Below are 16,465 nucleotides of genomic sequence, written 5' to 3'. Positions count from 1 at the left end.
TTTTCTCAAGCCCAGCTAGTATCTTTAAAGTGATGATTCTGAACTCTAGATCCGACATCGTACTAATGTCCGTATTAAGTAGGTCCCTGGCAGTCGGTACTACCTCTTGTTCTTTTTGTTGAGGTGATTTTTTCCGTCTTGTCATTTTGTGCAGAGAATAGATTAATGAGAGAACAAAATGCTAGCAGAGTAACAACGTCCCCAGAAAATATACTCTAAACAAATCAGAAAAGACCTGAAACAGTGGGAAAAGAAAGGGAAAGAGAGAAAAAAGAAAAAGAAAAAGATAAAGATAAAAACAAACAAAAACAGAACAAAACAAAACAACAACAAAAAAACAGAATGTGATCAAATATGATCAGGCTGGTATATAGATCAGTGCCACACACTAGATTTTGGGTGTATTTTGGTCTGTTAGAAGAAAGTGCCTCCCAAAATTTTAAAGAAAGAAAAACTTATATATGTACAAAAATAAGGGTTCATATGATGAAGGGATGGAATATGACTGTAAAGATAGAAATTATAAAAAATTTTATAAAAGGAATTGATAAGTTGTTTGAAAAAAGAAAGAAGAGGATTTAAAAAAAAAAGGAAAAGGGAGAGAATGTGATCAGGCAGGGGAGTAGGAAAAAACCATATACTAGAGATTTAGGGTATATTTTGATCTGTTAGAAGAAACTATCTCAAAATTTTAAAGAGAGAACAACTTATATATATATGCCAAAAATACGGGTAACTACTATGAAGGGATAGAATATGACTCTAAAAATGAAAAATAAAAATGTTTTTTTAAAAAAGGGGTTGATAAGATGTTGGTTGAAAAAGGGAAAAAGAAAAATTCAAAAAAAAAGAAAAAAAGACAGTTAAAAAAAAAATGAACTTTGAAAGACTAAAGAATCATGGTAAAAAAGCCATGAATTCTATGTGTAGTATTCCCCTAGCGCTGGAGTTCTGCCGTTCTCATTGATCGGTAAACTTGGTCTTGGCTGGCTGTTCTCGCTGATCTTCTGGGGGAGGGGCCTGTTGCCGTGGTTTCCAAATGTCTTTGCCAGAGGTGGAATTGCCCCCCCACCGCCCGGTCCGGGCTAAGTAATCTGCTCGGGTTGCTCTCCAGAGCTTTTGTTCCCTGTGAGCTTTAGGTACAGCTTTGGAGGCGGAGAGTGGAAATGGCGGCCTCCCAATCTCCGCCTCGGAGGAGCCGAGAACTCGGGCATCGCTCCTCAGTGAGGCCCCAGAGAAAAGCAGTCAGTCACTCCCGTCTCCCCGGTCTCCGGCCGCACTCCGTGCTCACCCGGCCTGTGACCGCGCGTTTCTATCTCTGGCCCCCGACCCCGTGTGGAGTCTCCAAACCCAGTAGATCCCTGCAGTGCCCTCCCGCGCGGCTCCTCCAGGGGCAGGGAGGTGAGTCTCCCCGGATCGGCCGCTTGTTGGGTCCCTGCTGGAGGAGCAGTGGCCCGACTGTGCCGCGGATCACGATTTATGGCAACCCCGAGCTGAGAGCCCGTGCCTGGGCTCCGCCTCTGCAGCCGACTTCCCTGCTCCGTTACCTGGGAGCTCTGCCGCCCTCAGGCACCCCTGGTCTTTCTGTGACCCCGAGGGTCCTGAGACCACACCGTCCCGCAAGGTTTCCACCCCCCGCTTAGCCACCGGAGTGACGTCCCTCAGCGGAGCAGGCTTTTAAAAGTTCCGATTTTGTGCTCAGTGGCTCTCTCACTTGCCAGAAGCGGCCTACGGATGCCCCTCCCCCGCCGTCTATCCTCCCGAATATCGCCTCGGATTCACCTCTCCGCTCGTCCTACCTTCCAGAAAGTGGTCGCTTTTCTGATGAGAGAGTTGTTGCTCTTCTTTTCTTCGATCTCCTGTTGAGTTTGTAGGTGTTCAGAATGGTTTGATCCCTATCCAGCTGAATTCCTGAGAGGAGACGAAATCCAGGTCTCCTACTCCTCCACCATCTTGCTCCGCCCCCCTTAAGTTTTATTTTATATAGGAAGATGTTAAAAATGAAAGCTTTGATTTTTATCAGAAATGTTTAATAAACTTTTTATCGTCAGGTTAAATTATATACTGTATTTAATTTTTTTTAAATTTATAAAATGGGTAGAATATTGCTGTTTTCTTTACAGCTGCTTTATTTTATGAAGATTTGGCTTTTATTGACTTGTTTTGTTTTACTTATTTATCCAATAAGATTTAACTGCTTTCTTCTCCACCCCCACCCCCCATTAGGAAAATGTAGAAGAATTTTGGAAAGCACAGATTGAAAATTCTTAGAGGAACTTCCTGCATCATGGCACTGTTGCCCAGAAATGGTCCCTCACATAGCCAGGCATCCCATTAGATCTCTTCAGTTTAATGTACAGCCCAATAAATGCATACTTCATTGTTTATACATGCTGATGGTTTTGCCAGATTTAAGTGGTTGTCTCCTGTTTCTGGATTGCATCACCTGCACAAATGAATGCATGTTTGGGTCGTTTTGAGGGTAGAGTTGTTTTAGGGGAGATCAGAGGACAGAGCCGGAGACAGTGGAGGATCAGCACCGGTGCCCCTTTGACAGCAAGCAGGCAGCCCTGGAGTTGGTGTAGTATTCACGGCACTTCTCCACCTCTCTTTCACCCTCAGAAACTGTGAGGAAGCCTCTGCTCAAGGGGAGTCCGAGAAATGTCTGTATGCTCTCAGCCTCAGTTTGACAGAATATATAAGGGGAGAACAGAGGGTTGTGAGACAGTAGATACCCACACCCAGTGGCACACCCAGGATTAGAGAAACGTTTTTTAAAATATACTTTCTTGTGTTTTGCTGTTTCGCCATATTTTTGTGATGCATGTAACAAATGAAACTGTTAAGGAGTTCTGATAGTGATTTGCATTCCATTTTCTTTAAAGGAAATTTTTATATCTCTGTATCCTATGAAGTATGTTATTTTTGAGATTTTTCTGAGAACTCTAAAGATTTTTAACTTGTGATATTTGCTGTCCTTTATCTACTTTCCTATTATTCCAGTATAAATAGGTAGAGTTCAAATGCACCTAGCTGAGATGACAAACCTTTTCTAAATCTTAGGAATAATCTTGTTAAGGGAAAGGTTGGAAATAATTTCTGTGAATACATTTTACTTTCATAGCATTCCATGCAAACTTACTGAAGTCTAATGTTAGTATCTTCACCCTCATCCAGGACAGCAGTGTCAGCACGAATGAGGTGAAGGAATGTAAACACTTCGTTTAGTTACCTCGTTTATTCTAATGTCATTAAGTCTTCTAATTCCACACAATTAAAAAAACCTACAGGACACATCATTTTGTTGGGTGCATCAATGTTCATTTATATTCACCATTTTCTTTGCCGTTTATTTCATGTTGCATCTCACATCTTAGTCTAGATTATTTTCCTTCTTTTGGAAGTACATTTTTTTATATCTCATTAGGTGGAGTCCATAAGTTAGTAGACTCACTACTGTAAGTTTTTGCTAGGTTAAAAATTGTGCTCAAAGCACATTTTAACCAGGTATAGAATTGTAGGTTGGCATTTGTCTTTCTTTCCTTGTTATGTTGATGATAGGATAGCATGCTTCTTGTCTGGGCTCCACTGTTACTCTTACGAAGACATCTTAAATGCTGCTCATAAATAGCCAGTCTATTTCTCTTGCTGCTTTTAAGTTTTTGTTTGTTTGGTTTGGTTTGGTTTTCTGATTGTGAGTTTGGATTTCTTTTTATATTGCTTAAAATTCATTATGTTGCTTTAATATCTTCCCTGATGTCTTGTCATTGGTTCTAGTACATTCTCAGCCATTGGCTCCTGAAATGTTGTGTTTGCCTCATTCTCATTACAAGACAAGTTTAATTGAAGTTGTGTCATATTTTCTTATAGGATCCTCTGTGTCTTTTACTTTCTCTTTTATTTTTTGTCTTTTTGTCTCTCTATGCTGCATTCTGGATAGTTTCTATTGATCTACTTTTGGGTTCAGTAATTCTCAGCCATGTCTAATCTTGTCAAACATCTCCATTGAGTGAGTTCCTGACTTAAGTCAATACATTTTTTCTGTTTTGGAATTTCTTTTCTTTTTAAAATCTGTGGACTTTCTTACAGCTTCTAGTTCAAAAATTTCAAGCTTATTTTCTATATCTTGGAACATAGTAAGCATATTTTTTTTTAATTTTATTTATTTGAGAGAAAGAGAGCATGCACGTACCAGTGGGGGGAAGGGGCACAGAGAGAGAGGGTCAAGCAGACTCCCTGCTGAATGAGGAGCCCGACACAGGGCTTGATCCCAGGACCCCAAGATCATGACCTGAGCCAAAGTCAGATGCTTAACCGACTGAGCTGCCTAGGTGCCCCAAGCATACTCTTTTTACATGATTTCTGTTAAGTAATTCCAGAATGTGAAGTTGTTGAGAGTCTGTTTCTGTTATATACATATTCTTTGTTGCTGTTTCTTGCTTATGGTGTCATATTTCATTTTGTATCTGATTACCTTTGATTATGTCCTGGTCATTATATTTGAAAAAAAATATATGTATGGTTGATTTGAAACCTAGATGATGCCATTTCAGGATTGATTTTAGATTTTTTCTGTTAGATATCCAGAGGTGCTACCAGTCTGGAATCACTGAGATCCAAATTGAAGGCTTGAGGTTTCCTGGACTACCTAGGTCACATGAAGCTGGGCTGCAGGTTCATACTTGAGCTTATATAACCTTTCGTGGCACCTGCTTAAAATTGTTGGTGGTGAAGGGTGTAGCCCATTAACAGTTTGTGTTTGCTGCAAATGCTTTTGTAAGAAAAGCACCTGAGTGCCCCTGTGTATGTTCTTGCCTTATTTAGATTTCTGCGTCATTATTTTTTACCTTTTCATACTTTAAGGATATTTTCCATATATCGCTGATACTTAAAATGTTTTCATTCCAGGGTTCATCTTATTTACCTAACCTAACATTAACAGAAGCAAAATCTTTCTCTTTAATTTGTTTTTGAATTTCTCTTGATGTTTGTTTGCTTTTTGTAGGTTCTACATGAAACATTCCCTCAACACACATTCCTCATGAATGGTCTCATTCAAGGTGTAAAGGTAAGAACAGTTTTTGTGTGGTTCACAAGGAACCAAAGGCAGGAATCCTTTAGTAGTTTAAGTCTGGAAGTTTAAGTGGGAAGTAGGGAAATAATCACTGTTTGTTCTGGAGCCCTACATCTAAACTTCTACCTGGATTATTAATGTCAAAATGAAACACAACCCAAGCCCATAAGGCATAGAATGGTTTACTGGTAAAAGCAGTATTTCATTTTTATTAACATGTATACAGCAGTTTATAAAGAGTTTAATTATGTGAGGCTTTTAATTGCCTTGCCTATCATATTCTTGTCTGCTTTTGAGATTGACTTTGATATTGAGGAAGAAGGCAGCACCAAGATTTCATCAGCTATATGGTCTTTTGTCAAAGCTTGTTTGTGTTCTAGTCACAGCTAAGTTCTCAACCATGTAATTAATTAGCCTAATTCATTGTTTAAATTTTAATGTGATATTTATCAGAAAAGCTTATGAAAGATTAAAATAGAATGTTATGTTCCAGTCCCACTTCACAGTATAGTTAGTCTATGGGAATAGTGTCCTGTGTGTCCCTCCCAGCTTAGATGGTATTGATCTGTGAGCTGAGGAGCACACAAAATTATACTGTAGTAATTTGCTGAATTTATAGCTGGGAGCAGCATTATTTGTAATGAATGCTATTTATTCTTTTTCCTAGTTTCAAAAAGAATTTGATAATGCTTACAATAATGGCATTTTATTTTTTATTTTTTTAAAGATTTATTTATGTTAGAGAGCAAGCATGAGCAGGGGAGGGCCAGAGGGAGAGGGGGAGAGAGAGAGAGAGAATTTCCAGGAGACTTCCCACTGAGCCTGATGTGGGCTCGATCTCACCACCCTGAGATCATGACCTGAGCAAAATCAAGTCGGACACTCAACTGACTGAGCCACCCAGGTGCCCCTAAAATGGCATTTTAAATAAAGGTTGAAGCAAGAAGTTTTTAGTACTCATTGAGAAGAGGAGTATTATCAAGAATCTGGCATGTGGTCATTTAAGCACCTGTTTGTGATCAGCATAGATTAAAAGAAAAGTGAGAGAAAGCATTGATAAAAATATAACATAAATTTATCTTTATAGTAGATTCTTGGGGAAGTTACTCCATAGACCTTTTTATCTTATGGACTAGCTAATAAAATGTGTTTTAGTCTGGTTCTGCAAAATAAAACCAGCTAGATCTGTACTCTGAAGCCGAGCAGTGTGCTACACTTGGACCTAGAGACACCTCCAATGTTATTCTAAAAAAATGTAAACACAAGGTATTTGGATTGATTCAGGGGCTTGGACAGTGGCTTATTCCACTTCAGTATATACGAACTTCGGCTCATTAAGCTTTATAGGACTTCTGTCCTGTAATGATAGGTTATTGTGTCAGGGGTAGGGATAAAATGACAGCACCTACAGCAAAGTGTAGCCCTATTAAGATAGTTTAATGTGAGTGTGAGCACAGTGAAGGGAATGTGGCTTCACACTGTGGGATCAAGCCCCGTGTTGGTCTCCACACTTAGTGAGGAGTCTGCTTGAGATTCTCTCTCCTTTCTCACCCTCCCCTTGTGCTCGCTCGCTCTCTCACATAAAAAAAACAAAGTCTTGGGGCGCCTGGGTGGCTCAGTCGTCAAGCGTCTGCCTTCGGCTCAGGTCATGATCCCAGGGTCCCGGGATCGAGCCCCGCATCAGGCTCCCTGCTCAGCAGGAGGCCTGCTTCTCCCTCTCCCACTCCCCCTGCTTGTGTTCCCTCTCTCGCTGTGCCTCTCTCTGTCAAATAAATAAAATCTTAAAAAAAAAAATCTTTAAAAATAAATAAATAAAAGATCTTTCTAACCACGGTGATTATTACAGATTAAATGAACTAATGTATGTAAACCTATTAGCACAATATCTTCCTGTGCTGACTAAAATGTTACAAGGAGAAATATGTAAAAAACAAAAACTATTAGAAGGAAATCTTGGTGACCATTTTCTTACCAGTTTGGGAAAAGATTTTCTTTTCTTAGAAAAAGAATTTATAAAGGAAAAGATTGAGGCATTTACATCAGTATTTTAACTTTGGTAAGTCAAAACCACCATCATAAAAATTAAGACAAATGACAAAAAGTTATTTGCAGCATGTGAAATAGAAGGAGAAATACATAAAAGTGCTCTCAAAGTAAAATGTTATGAAAATGATTGATATCCTAGAGGGGAAGGAAGGACATAAACTAGCAGTTTACAAAAGATGTCAGTGTAGAAATAGGTTTATCACTAGTAAGCAGTGAATCCCAAATGAAAGGAGATTATATTTTCTTTTTTTTTTTTTTTTAAGATTTTATTTATTTATTTGACAGTGAGAGAGAGAGAGAGACAGAGGGCAAGCACAAGCAGGGGAAACAGCAGGTAGGGGAGAAGCAGGCTCCCCGCTGAACAAGGGCCCGATGTGGGGCTCAGTCCCAGAACCATGGGATCATGACTTGAGCCAAAGGCAGCTGCTTAACTGATTGAGCCACCCTGGTGCCCCGAGATTATATTTTCACGTAGACATTGGTAGAAAAGTTTAAACTGACAATAACTAGTTCATTTTGTGGTAAATTGGGTCCCATACATGGTTGATGGAGGATAAATTGGTATAGCTTTCCTGGAAGGCAGTGTTTAAAGAACCTCAAAATAGGGGCACTTGGGTGGCTCAGTCGTGAGGCGTCTGCCTTCAGCTCAGGTCATGGCCCCAGGGTCCTGGAATTTAGCCCCATATTGGGCTTCTTGCTCAGCGGGGAGCCTGCTGCTCCCTCTCCCACTCCCCCTGCTTGTGTTCCCTCTCTCGCTGTCTCTCTCTGTCAAATAAATAAAAATCTTAAAAAAAAAAAAAGAACCTCAAAATATTCACTTACTTTAACAAAGCAATTCCATTTCTAGAAAATTGTTCTAATCAAATAGTTATTCAGAGATTCAGGTAAAGGGCTGTTTGTAATAGTAAACATGGAAGCAATTAAAATGCCTTAAAATTAGAAGAAGTACTTTGTGGCACAGCCGTATGATGTAATACGGGTACATGAAGAACACATTTTTGAAGAATACTACATAATGTGTGAGCCAAAAAGGTTGTAAAACTAGAGTATGGCTTTGGTTTTGTTTTTACCAAAATACGTGTGTATAAGCAGGGGGAAACGTGATTAAAACAGAGTCCCCTGAAGTGTGAAAGCATATGGATTTATGGATGATTCGCAGTTTTCTTCTTTACGTTCGTTCTTTGTAGATTTTCCACAGTTACTTGTACTTTGTAAGTTTACTGTTGTAATGCATGGGTGAGAAAGCTCATATTTGGGGTGAGCACCCATAAAAGATACAAGAGGAAACAAATCTGTGAATTCTCCAGTTTCAGGTTTTTTCCTCTGGCAGCTTTATTCAGATGAAATTCATATACCATGCAAGTCACCCAGTAAAAGTGTACATTCCATGGGTTTAGTGTGTTCACAGACTTGTACAGCCATCAGCACAGATCTCCTTTCTGCTTCTATAGATTTGCCTGTTCTGGACATTTCATATAAATGGAGTCATACTGGGACGCCTGGGTGTCTGTTGGTTAAGCGTCCAGCCTTGGTTTTGGCTCAGGTCTTGATCTCAGGGTCACGCTCAGCATGGAGTCTGCTTGTCCTTCCTGCCTCTGCGTGCTCTCTCTCTCCCTCTCTCTCTCTCTCAAATAAATAAAATCTTAAAACACTTAAAAAAAAAATGGAGTCATACTGTAAAATAGTCTTTTGTGACTGTCCTTCACTTCCACGATATCATCCAGGCCCACCTTGTTGCAGCACATGTTAGTACTTCATTTTTTTATGGCCAAATAATATTCTGTTGTGTGAACATGCAAGTTCATCTGTTCATTAGTGATGGACATTTGTATTTCTTCCACTTCTTGGCCTGAGTAATGATACTGCTGTGAACATTACATTTGTGTACAAATTTTCATGCGGCCCTATGTTTTCACTTTGCCCTAAGAATACACCGAGGGGTACTAGAATTGCTGGATCATATGATAACTTGATTGTTTTAATTTTGTTTTCAAATTAACATCTTTCCTAACCCTCTCTCTGGCAAGTCATATGTGTTCCTCATCCCCTAGACTTCCGAAATACGAATGACTCAAGCCTTGGACAACAGTTTCTTCTAACTCTACACTCGTTTCCTGGATGACATTATCAGACTTACCACTTTCAGCTCTCAAATATCTTCCTAGACCTTAGTCCAGAACTCCAGATTTATATACCCAGTTGCCTTATTGTGACACCTCTATTTCCTGGTCTGATAAGCATCTCAAAGTTAACATGCCAAAACTAATTCCTGATCTTCCCCTTTGGCCTGACCTGCTCCCAGGCCTTACTTATTTCAGTTACTGGTCATGCCATTCTCACTCAGACCAAAATCCCTGGAGTAAGTGTTGACTCCTTTCTCTTCCCAAAACCATTCCATCAGCAGATTCTGTGGTTGTGCCTTCAAAATAGATCTATAATGAGAAGACTCCCTGGTTTCCTTTCAGTAGAGATCCTGATAAAATATAAGCCAGCTTGTGGCATTCTTAACCAATCCCATCCCCACTCCATTTTCTCCTCTGGCATCATCCCTGTGCTCCCTGCTGACCTAGCTCCAAGCAAGCCTGTGTATGCCTGAGGGCTTTGCCAGTTCTGTTTTTTTCTGCTTGATTGCTTTCCCCCCAGATACTGACCTCACTCCATAACCCTTAGCTTTTCACCCAGATGTCATTTTTTAGTAAAGCCTTTACTGACTATTGTCTTGAATAATGTAACCTGTTCTCATCACTTCAGTCCCTCTTCTCTGTTTTTTCTCCAAAAGCATTATAATTTCACCTCTGACATGCTGTGTTATTTTGCTTTATGTTGTTATTGTGTGTCCTTCTCAACCTTTCTCTTTTAGACTAGAACCTTCTTAAAGGCATGAATTTTTGTCTGCTTTGCTTACTGCTGTCCTCAGCACCTAGAACAGTTCTCAGCAAATGACAGGTGTTCAGTAAGTATTGTTGACTTACTATTTTTTTCCAGTCTTTTTCTATGCATTTTTAAATAGTCAAGATCCAGCTTACACGGAGACTGTAACAATTTATCTTTGTTCTTGTATCAGCAATCACTAATTATATCATCATAATTTCTCTATGACATTAAAAACTCCATTAAGTATAGGCAGTCCTCTTTTTGCACATTACAGTATGCACAAATTTCAGTTGTATCTAGTTCAGTTAAAAAATACCAGCTCCCTACAACAATACAGCTCACATTTCCATTACCGTGGTGTAGTGATTATGAGTAATCGCATAAAGTACGGACTGCTCCTAGCTCCTCAGGCCACAGAACACTGCATACGTCACAGATGGCATCATGCTCAGTGACCAGTGATGCCACTTCTTGCAGAGTCTGTTGGGGACCGGTCACTGCACATCTCAGTTCGTGCACAGACAGCAGAGCATGTAGCTGTGTTGCCTCCTTGTCTCCAGTGATAAACCTACATGACAGTTCACAAAAATAGATCATTGAAAAGGAACTGGCCAATGAGGGTGGAAACGCAGTGAAGAAGATAATGCTAGAAGTGAGATTCAGATAGAACCTCTGCAGAGTTACGGAAGAAATGAGCTGGTAATCAGAGTAGAGGAGAGCAGTGTGATGAAGAAGATGTCCCAGGGGAAGTGATGTCAGCAAAATGCTTCACCTTGAAGGAGCTCTCAGAGATGGTATTTCATGACACTGAAAACACAAAGGACAAAATGTTGGAAGTTGATTCAGATTTAGAAAGGTGTCTGACAGTTTGCCAATACACAGAAGATACTCCTTGCACATCATATGTTATAGGTTCTATGTTAGTAGGAAGGCAAGCACTGTTCAGGTGACTCTTGTAAGTTTTTTATAAGGAAATAAAATGCTTTCTTAAGGTTTTCAATTACAGTGTAAATAAATATTAGTAAATATTTTGGGTTTTTTTCCTTTTCATTAGTATTAAGAGATTAATAACATTAAAAGATTTATTTTAAGAAATGGACTCACATGATTTGGGGGCTAGCAAGTCTGAATGAAATATGTAGGTCAGGCTGAACTCAGGCAAGGGTTGATGCTGCAGTCCCAAGGCAGAACTCTGTCTTCTGGAAACCTCAGATTTTGCCCTTAAGGCCATCAACTAATTGGAAGAGCCTCCCCCCCCCATATTATTGAGGGCAATACCCTTTACTTTAAAACCAACTGCAACAAAATACCTTCACAGGAACACCCACACGCACTTGATTAAATAACTGGATACTATAGCCTAGCCAAGGTGACACCATCACAGTAGTTTTAGCTACACTTTATCCAAAATGTAACACCAGACTGAGACGCCATGGTGTGACTTGGCAGATGAAGTCTAGTTATGATGCTGGTTAATAGCAGGTGGAGAGTGACTGTAATCATTTTCATCATTAAAACCAATTGGTCTGGGGCGCCTGGGTGGCTCGGTTAGTTGGGCGTCTGCCTTCAGCTCGGGTCGTGGTCCCAGAGTCCTGGGATCGAGCCCCGCATCGGGCTCACTGCTCCGAGGGAAGCCTGCTTCTCCCTCTCCCACTCCCCCTGCTTGTGTTCCCTCTCTCACTGTCTCTCTCTCTCTCTCAAATAAATAAAATCATTAAAAAAAAACAAAAAACAAAAAAGGGTCTGATGACCCAGTGTCTGCCTTGTAACTTCTTGAAACTTTTTTCTTTAGCAGCTATGTTTTATATTTATTACAAAATTAGACATCTTTATCAGTGTCCCAAACTCAGCAGGTCATGTGTCCAAGGTTGGTTTATGCCTAGAGTGATCAGTATGAAGAGGGTGGCTCTAAAGCAGGGAAGTGATAATCTTGTCTAGCTTTGATGTCACAGTGAAGGCTTGGGAAAGGGGAGAAAGTAGAAGACCCAGCAGGCCAGCTAATGGGGTAGACCCTCTGCCAGGATGCTCTTCCAGGGGTATTTAATACGTCATGTCTGTAGTCCCAGGAGTTGCTGCTCAACTGTCTCATCCTGCTGTTTAAATGAGTTAAATCATCAAGCAGTGCTTAGAGTAGCTTAGCATAAGGACACACGGAAACTTTTGGTTGATTTGTTTTTTTTTAATGTTGATTTATTTATTTGAGAAAGAGAGTGCACAGGAGCAGGGGGAGGGGCGGAGGCGGAGAGAGAATCTCAAGCAAACTCCCTGCTGAGTGTGGAGCCTGGCGCGGGGCTCAATCTTAGGACCCTGAGATCATGACCAGAGCCGAAATCAAGAGTCAGACCCAGGCACTTCTTGTTCGATGTTTTTAAGAATTAAAAAACGAGATACCTTTAAAGTTCCCTCAAACTACTCTTTGGTATTAGTAAGTACAGAATGGTTTCCCTACACACACACACACACACACGCGTGCGGAATAATTTTTAATTTGCACAACAATTTAAAGATTATCCTTTTTATTATCTGTAAATAAAATTATTAGACAACCTACTTGAGAAATGACTTCATAAGTTTTAAGTAGTCTTTTCACGACAGACTGCTAATTTATCCATTTAATAAAACAGGTGTGGGGCACCTGGGTGGCACAGTCCGTGAAGCAGCCAGCTCTTGGTTTCAGCTCAGGTCATAATCTCATAGTCGTGGGATAGAGCCCTGCATCAGGCTCCACACTCAGCATGGAGTCTGCATGGGGTTCTCTGCCCCTCCTGCTTGTGTGCTCTCTCTCACTCTCCCTCCCGCCCCCCTCTCTCTAAAATAAATAAATTGGTAAGATAAAATAAGCATGTAAGAGTGCCCACAAGTAGAAAAGACTAGTACTTTATGTGCTTTAGGTTGGAGACCCTGAAATGTTAACAGATTAGTTTAATAATGGGTTTGAATTGTGGGCTGAGGGGTTAGGACTCAGGTTCTGGAGCCACCTCACATCTGAGCTGAATCCTGCCTCTCTGCTGCTTCTGAGCCTTGGGCTAGCTGTATACCCTAATAGAACCTACCTCACAGTGTAAGGGCATGTGTGTGAAAGGCATGGAAGAGTTTGGCATAGGTGAATGCTAGCTATTACTGTTATTATTACTTTAAAACATACACTGAGCTTTCTTGGAGTCAGAATTTATAGTGGCCCTACTACTTCTAAGATTAAGGAAAAGTCTGTTATATTTTAATTAAAACAATTTAATTTCACTTTCATCTGCTTTTTGTTTCTTCTTTCTTTTAGTGAATCTTCCCTCCTTCTCTCCCTTTACCTCAGAACAAAACTACATGCCCTAGCCCTCCTGCCCATTTCGTTCTTTCCTTGACGTTTTGGGCACCAACTGTTTTTTGACCCTTCTCCAGCTTTGCAGATTCCCTTTTCCAAACTTTAATTGAATTAAAATCACCTTATATGTCACATTTCTCATTTGCCCTCTTGCACTCATTGATAACGTTCCCTGTGAAGGGAAGCTGTGTACTGTGCAGGGTCTCAGTGGGCCCCAGGTCAGAGAGGTGACCCTGTGTTAATATTGTTTTTATGTGAAAATATTTGTACTAGTCAACTATACAAATAAAAACATGGTTCCATTGGTGTATGATTTTCTCTTTGATCTTTTTGAGATAAAAGTCATTATTAGTAAATTACTATATGAAAGATCAAAATGAACAAATCTAATTTTGGGGTAACCAAGTCTACATGTTGCAAGTTCCTCAGAGCTTATTGAAGAATACTGAAAATTTCTTACAGTATGTGAGCTTTTTCATGGAAAAGTGAGAATTTTCAGAAGTAGTTAAATGACCTTGTACGCTATTCTTCAGTGGAGCCATTGCTCACTCACATTCATTTGCAAAGTTAATTACGCTATTTGGGAAAAAAATTTTTTTTAGTTTTAAAAATATTGACCCAACTGTTCTAGTCAAATATTTGCCAACCACCTATGTTAAGGAAAACGTATGCTTAAAGCTTTTATGATGGCTCTATGAAGTGTAACAGTCTTGTGTGTTTGCTTCAGGTAAGTTGTATTTGTCATTGTGTGCTTTAAAATGTTTATTGGATAATTGCATTTAATTGAACAGTAAACTCTAATTAGAGCCTATAAGTCATGTCAGAAATACTGGCCAGGGCACCTGGGTGGCTTAAGTCAGTTAAGTGTCTGCCTTCGGCTCAGGTCATGATCCCAGGGTCCTGGGATCGAGCCCCGCATCGGGCTCCCTGCTCAGCCGGGAGCCTGCTTCTCAGCCTCTCCCTCTGCTGCTCCCCCTGCTTGTGCACTTATGTGCTCTCTCTCTCTCTCTCTCTCCCTCCCTCTGTCAAATAAATAAAATCTTAAAAAAAAAAAAAGAAATACTGGCCAATTAATTATGCCACCTTAAACACCATGTCTGCTGGGAAGTTAGCGAACTAGTGACTGTGTGAACCATTGGTGAGTTTCGCCGTCTGCACCTGGACTCCTGCACACCATGTTGCACCTACTCTGGTTGGGCTGTGATAGTGTAGTAACCGTTGATCCTCACTATGTTTGGATTTCGTAGTTGCGAATCCACCCACTCACTGAGTTTATCTGTAATCCCAGATCAGCACAGTGCTCTTGTGGTCATTCGTGCACCCAGGTGGGGGGGGAGCGTGAGTTAACAGCCAACTCGTTTCTAGCTGAGGTCGAATTTCTGTCTCCTTGTTTGAGGTCTTATACTGTACATGTGTCCTTTTTGTGGTCCATACTTAGTGCCACATTTTTTGCATCTTTGTGTCTTTTGTTGGTGAATTAGCTGTTTAAAATGTCCCCAAGTGTAGTGCTGAAGTACTGACTAGTATCTCTAGTGCAGGAGGTCTGCGATGTGCCTTACCCAGAATATGCTGTCAGATAAGCCTCATTCAAGGCATGAGTCATGGTGCTGTTGACTGAGAGTTCAATGTTCATAAGCCAACAATGTATATTAAATAAAGTGTCTTTAAACAGAAACACACATAAATCATGGTTGTGTATTGATCGGTTAATGAAAATAGGTGACCAGAGCCTTGCTAACACTGTGTTTCCCTAAGGAGCAGTGGTTCCACATTCTCTAATTCAGTGCTTGTGGTAGCCTTATAGAACATAACTAGTGTGGGTAGTGAGAATCAGTGATATTTCTTTTTTCTTTTTTTTTTTAAAGATTTTATTTATTTATTTGACAGACCGTGAGAGAGGGAACACAAGCAGGGGGAGTGGGAGAGGGAGAAGCAGGCTTCCTGCTGAGCAGGGAGCCTGATGCAGGGCTCGATCCCAGGACACCGGGATCACGACCTGAGCCAAAGGCAGACACTTAACGACTGAGCCATCCAGGCGCCCCTGTGTGTGGATTTTTGACTACACGAGGTAGAGCGTGTTGGTGCCCCAACCCTCGTGTTCTTCAGGGGTCAGCTGTATGAGATTGTATGTTAGCATCTTAATAAAAAAGTAGGTTGTCCCAGAAGATGTTTTCAGTATCTATTATTGTCACTCAGAATTTGATTTAAATAATATTTTTAATGGATAGATTAAATTACCATTTAAAATCCATAATCTGGAAGATAGTATATTTTTTCTGTAAAAACTGTATTATTTTAAATATAACTTTAATGCTTGGCCTTTTTTTTTTTTTAAGATTTTACTTATTTACTTGTCAGAAAGAGAGAGAGAGCACAAGTGGAGGGTGGAGGGTGGGGGGCGGCAGGCAGAGGGAGAAGCAGGCTCCCCGCTGAGCAAGGAGCCCGATGTGGGACTCAGTCCCAGGACCCCAGGATCATGACCTGAGCTGAAGGCAGATACTTAACCAACTGAGCCCACCCAGGCATCCTCCTTCTCATTTTTTTGTTTAAAAATGGCATACATTCCATATTTTAAAGCATTGTGTGAAGTCTGGAATTAGAACTGTCCAACTTTCCCAGAGTTCTTTGTGGTTTAAAGAGTTTTAGTTACCATTCTTGTGGTGGTGGTGATTTTTACTCTCTTGTTCTCTTAAGTTTCTTTACATATTTTTGTTGACCAGTACTCTACTGCCCACATATTCTGGTACTTGAGATTTTGAGAGAATTTTGAAGCAACATAAAAGATTATCTTTCCTAAAATTCATAAAACCGATAGTCACAAGTCCTGAATTTAAGCCCCACTTTCTGCAGTTACTTGGCTCTTTGTTAAGGGAAAATCATTTAATCCTTGATCTGTTACTTTCTTGACACAAGGACAGGCTAAATGGAAATCCACTGTGGCTTAGAAATTACATTACAGGGTTTGATTCCTGGGCATGGATTGATACTTTATTTCAGAAGAACTAAAAAGCTTTTCTTCTCACCCTGCCATCAAGTCTCCCTCTTACCTCCCCTTACTTCAGTTTGCCTGACACCTAGTTGGTGGACTCTAGGTTTACTGATGGCTGATAGGAGATTGGAATCCTGTACCCCTTCTTCCCCGCTGTGTGACTTTG

The 16,465-nt window shown here is 40.4% G+C and overlaps 1 protein-coding gene across 3 annotated transcripts in view; it reads left to right on the top strand.

Annotated features, from left to right (window-relative positions):
* Nucleotides 1–16,465, top strand: part of MFSD14B (major facilitator superfamily domain containing 14B) — a 76,039-nt gene that overhangs the window by 37,588 nt on the left and 21,986 nt on the right. For all 3 annotated transcript variants that reach the window (XM_035029283.1, XM_035029284.1, XM_035029286.1), the window contains exon 3: nucleotides 5,006–5,068. In XM_035029283.1, the coding sequence (XP_034885174.1) occupies nucleotides 5,006–5,068 (63 nt within the window). The remainder of the gene's footprint in view (nucleotides 1–5,005; nucleotides 5,069–16,465) is intronic.

The sequence above is a fragment of the Mirounga leonina genome, unplaced genomic scaffold (assembly GCF_011800145.1).
Source record: "Mirounga leonina isolate KUSES-001 unplaced genomic scaffold, KU_Mleo_1.0 Mir_224, whole genome shotgun sequence".
NCBI classification, from domain to species: domain Eukaryota; kingdom Metazoa; phylum Chordata; class Mammalia; order Carnivora; family Phocidae; genus Mirounga; species Mirounga leonina.
Note: the sequence above shows the minus strand (reverse complement) of the source record. Positions and strands in the feature narration are given on the sequence as shown.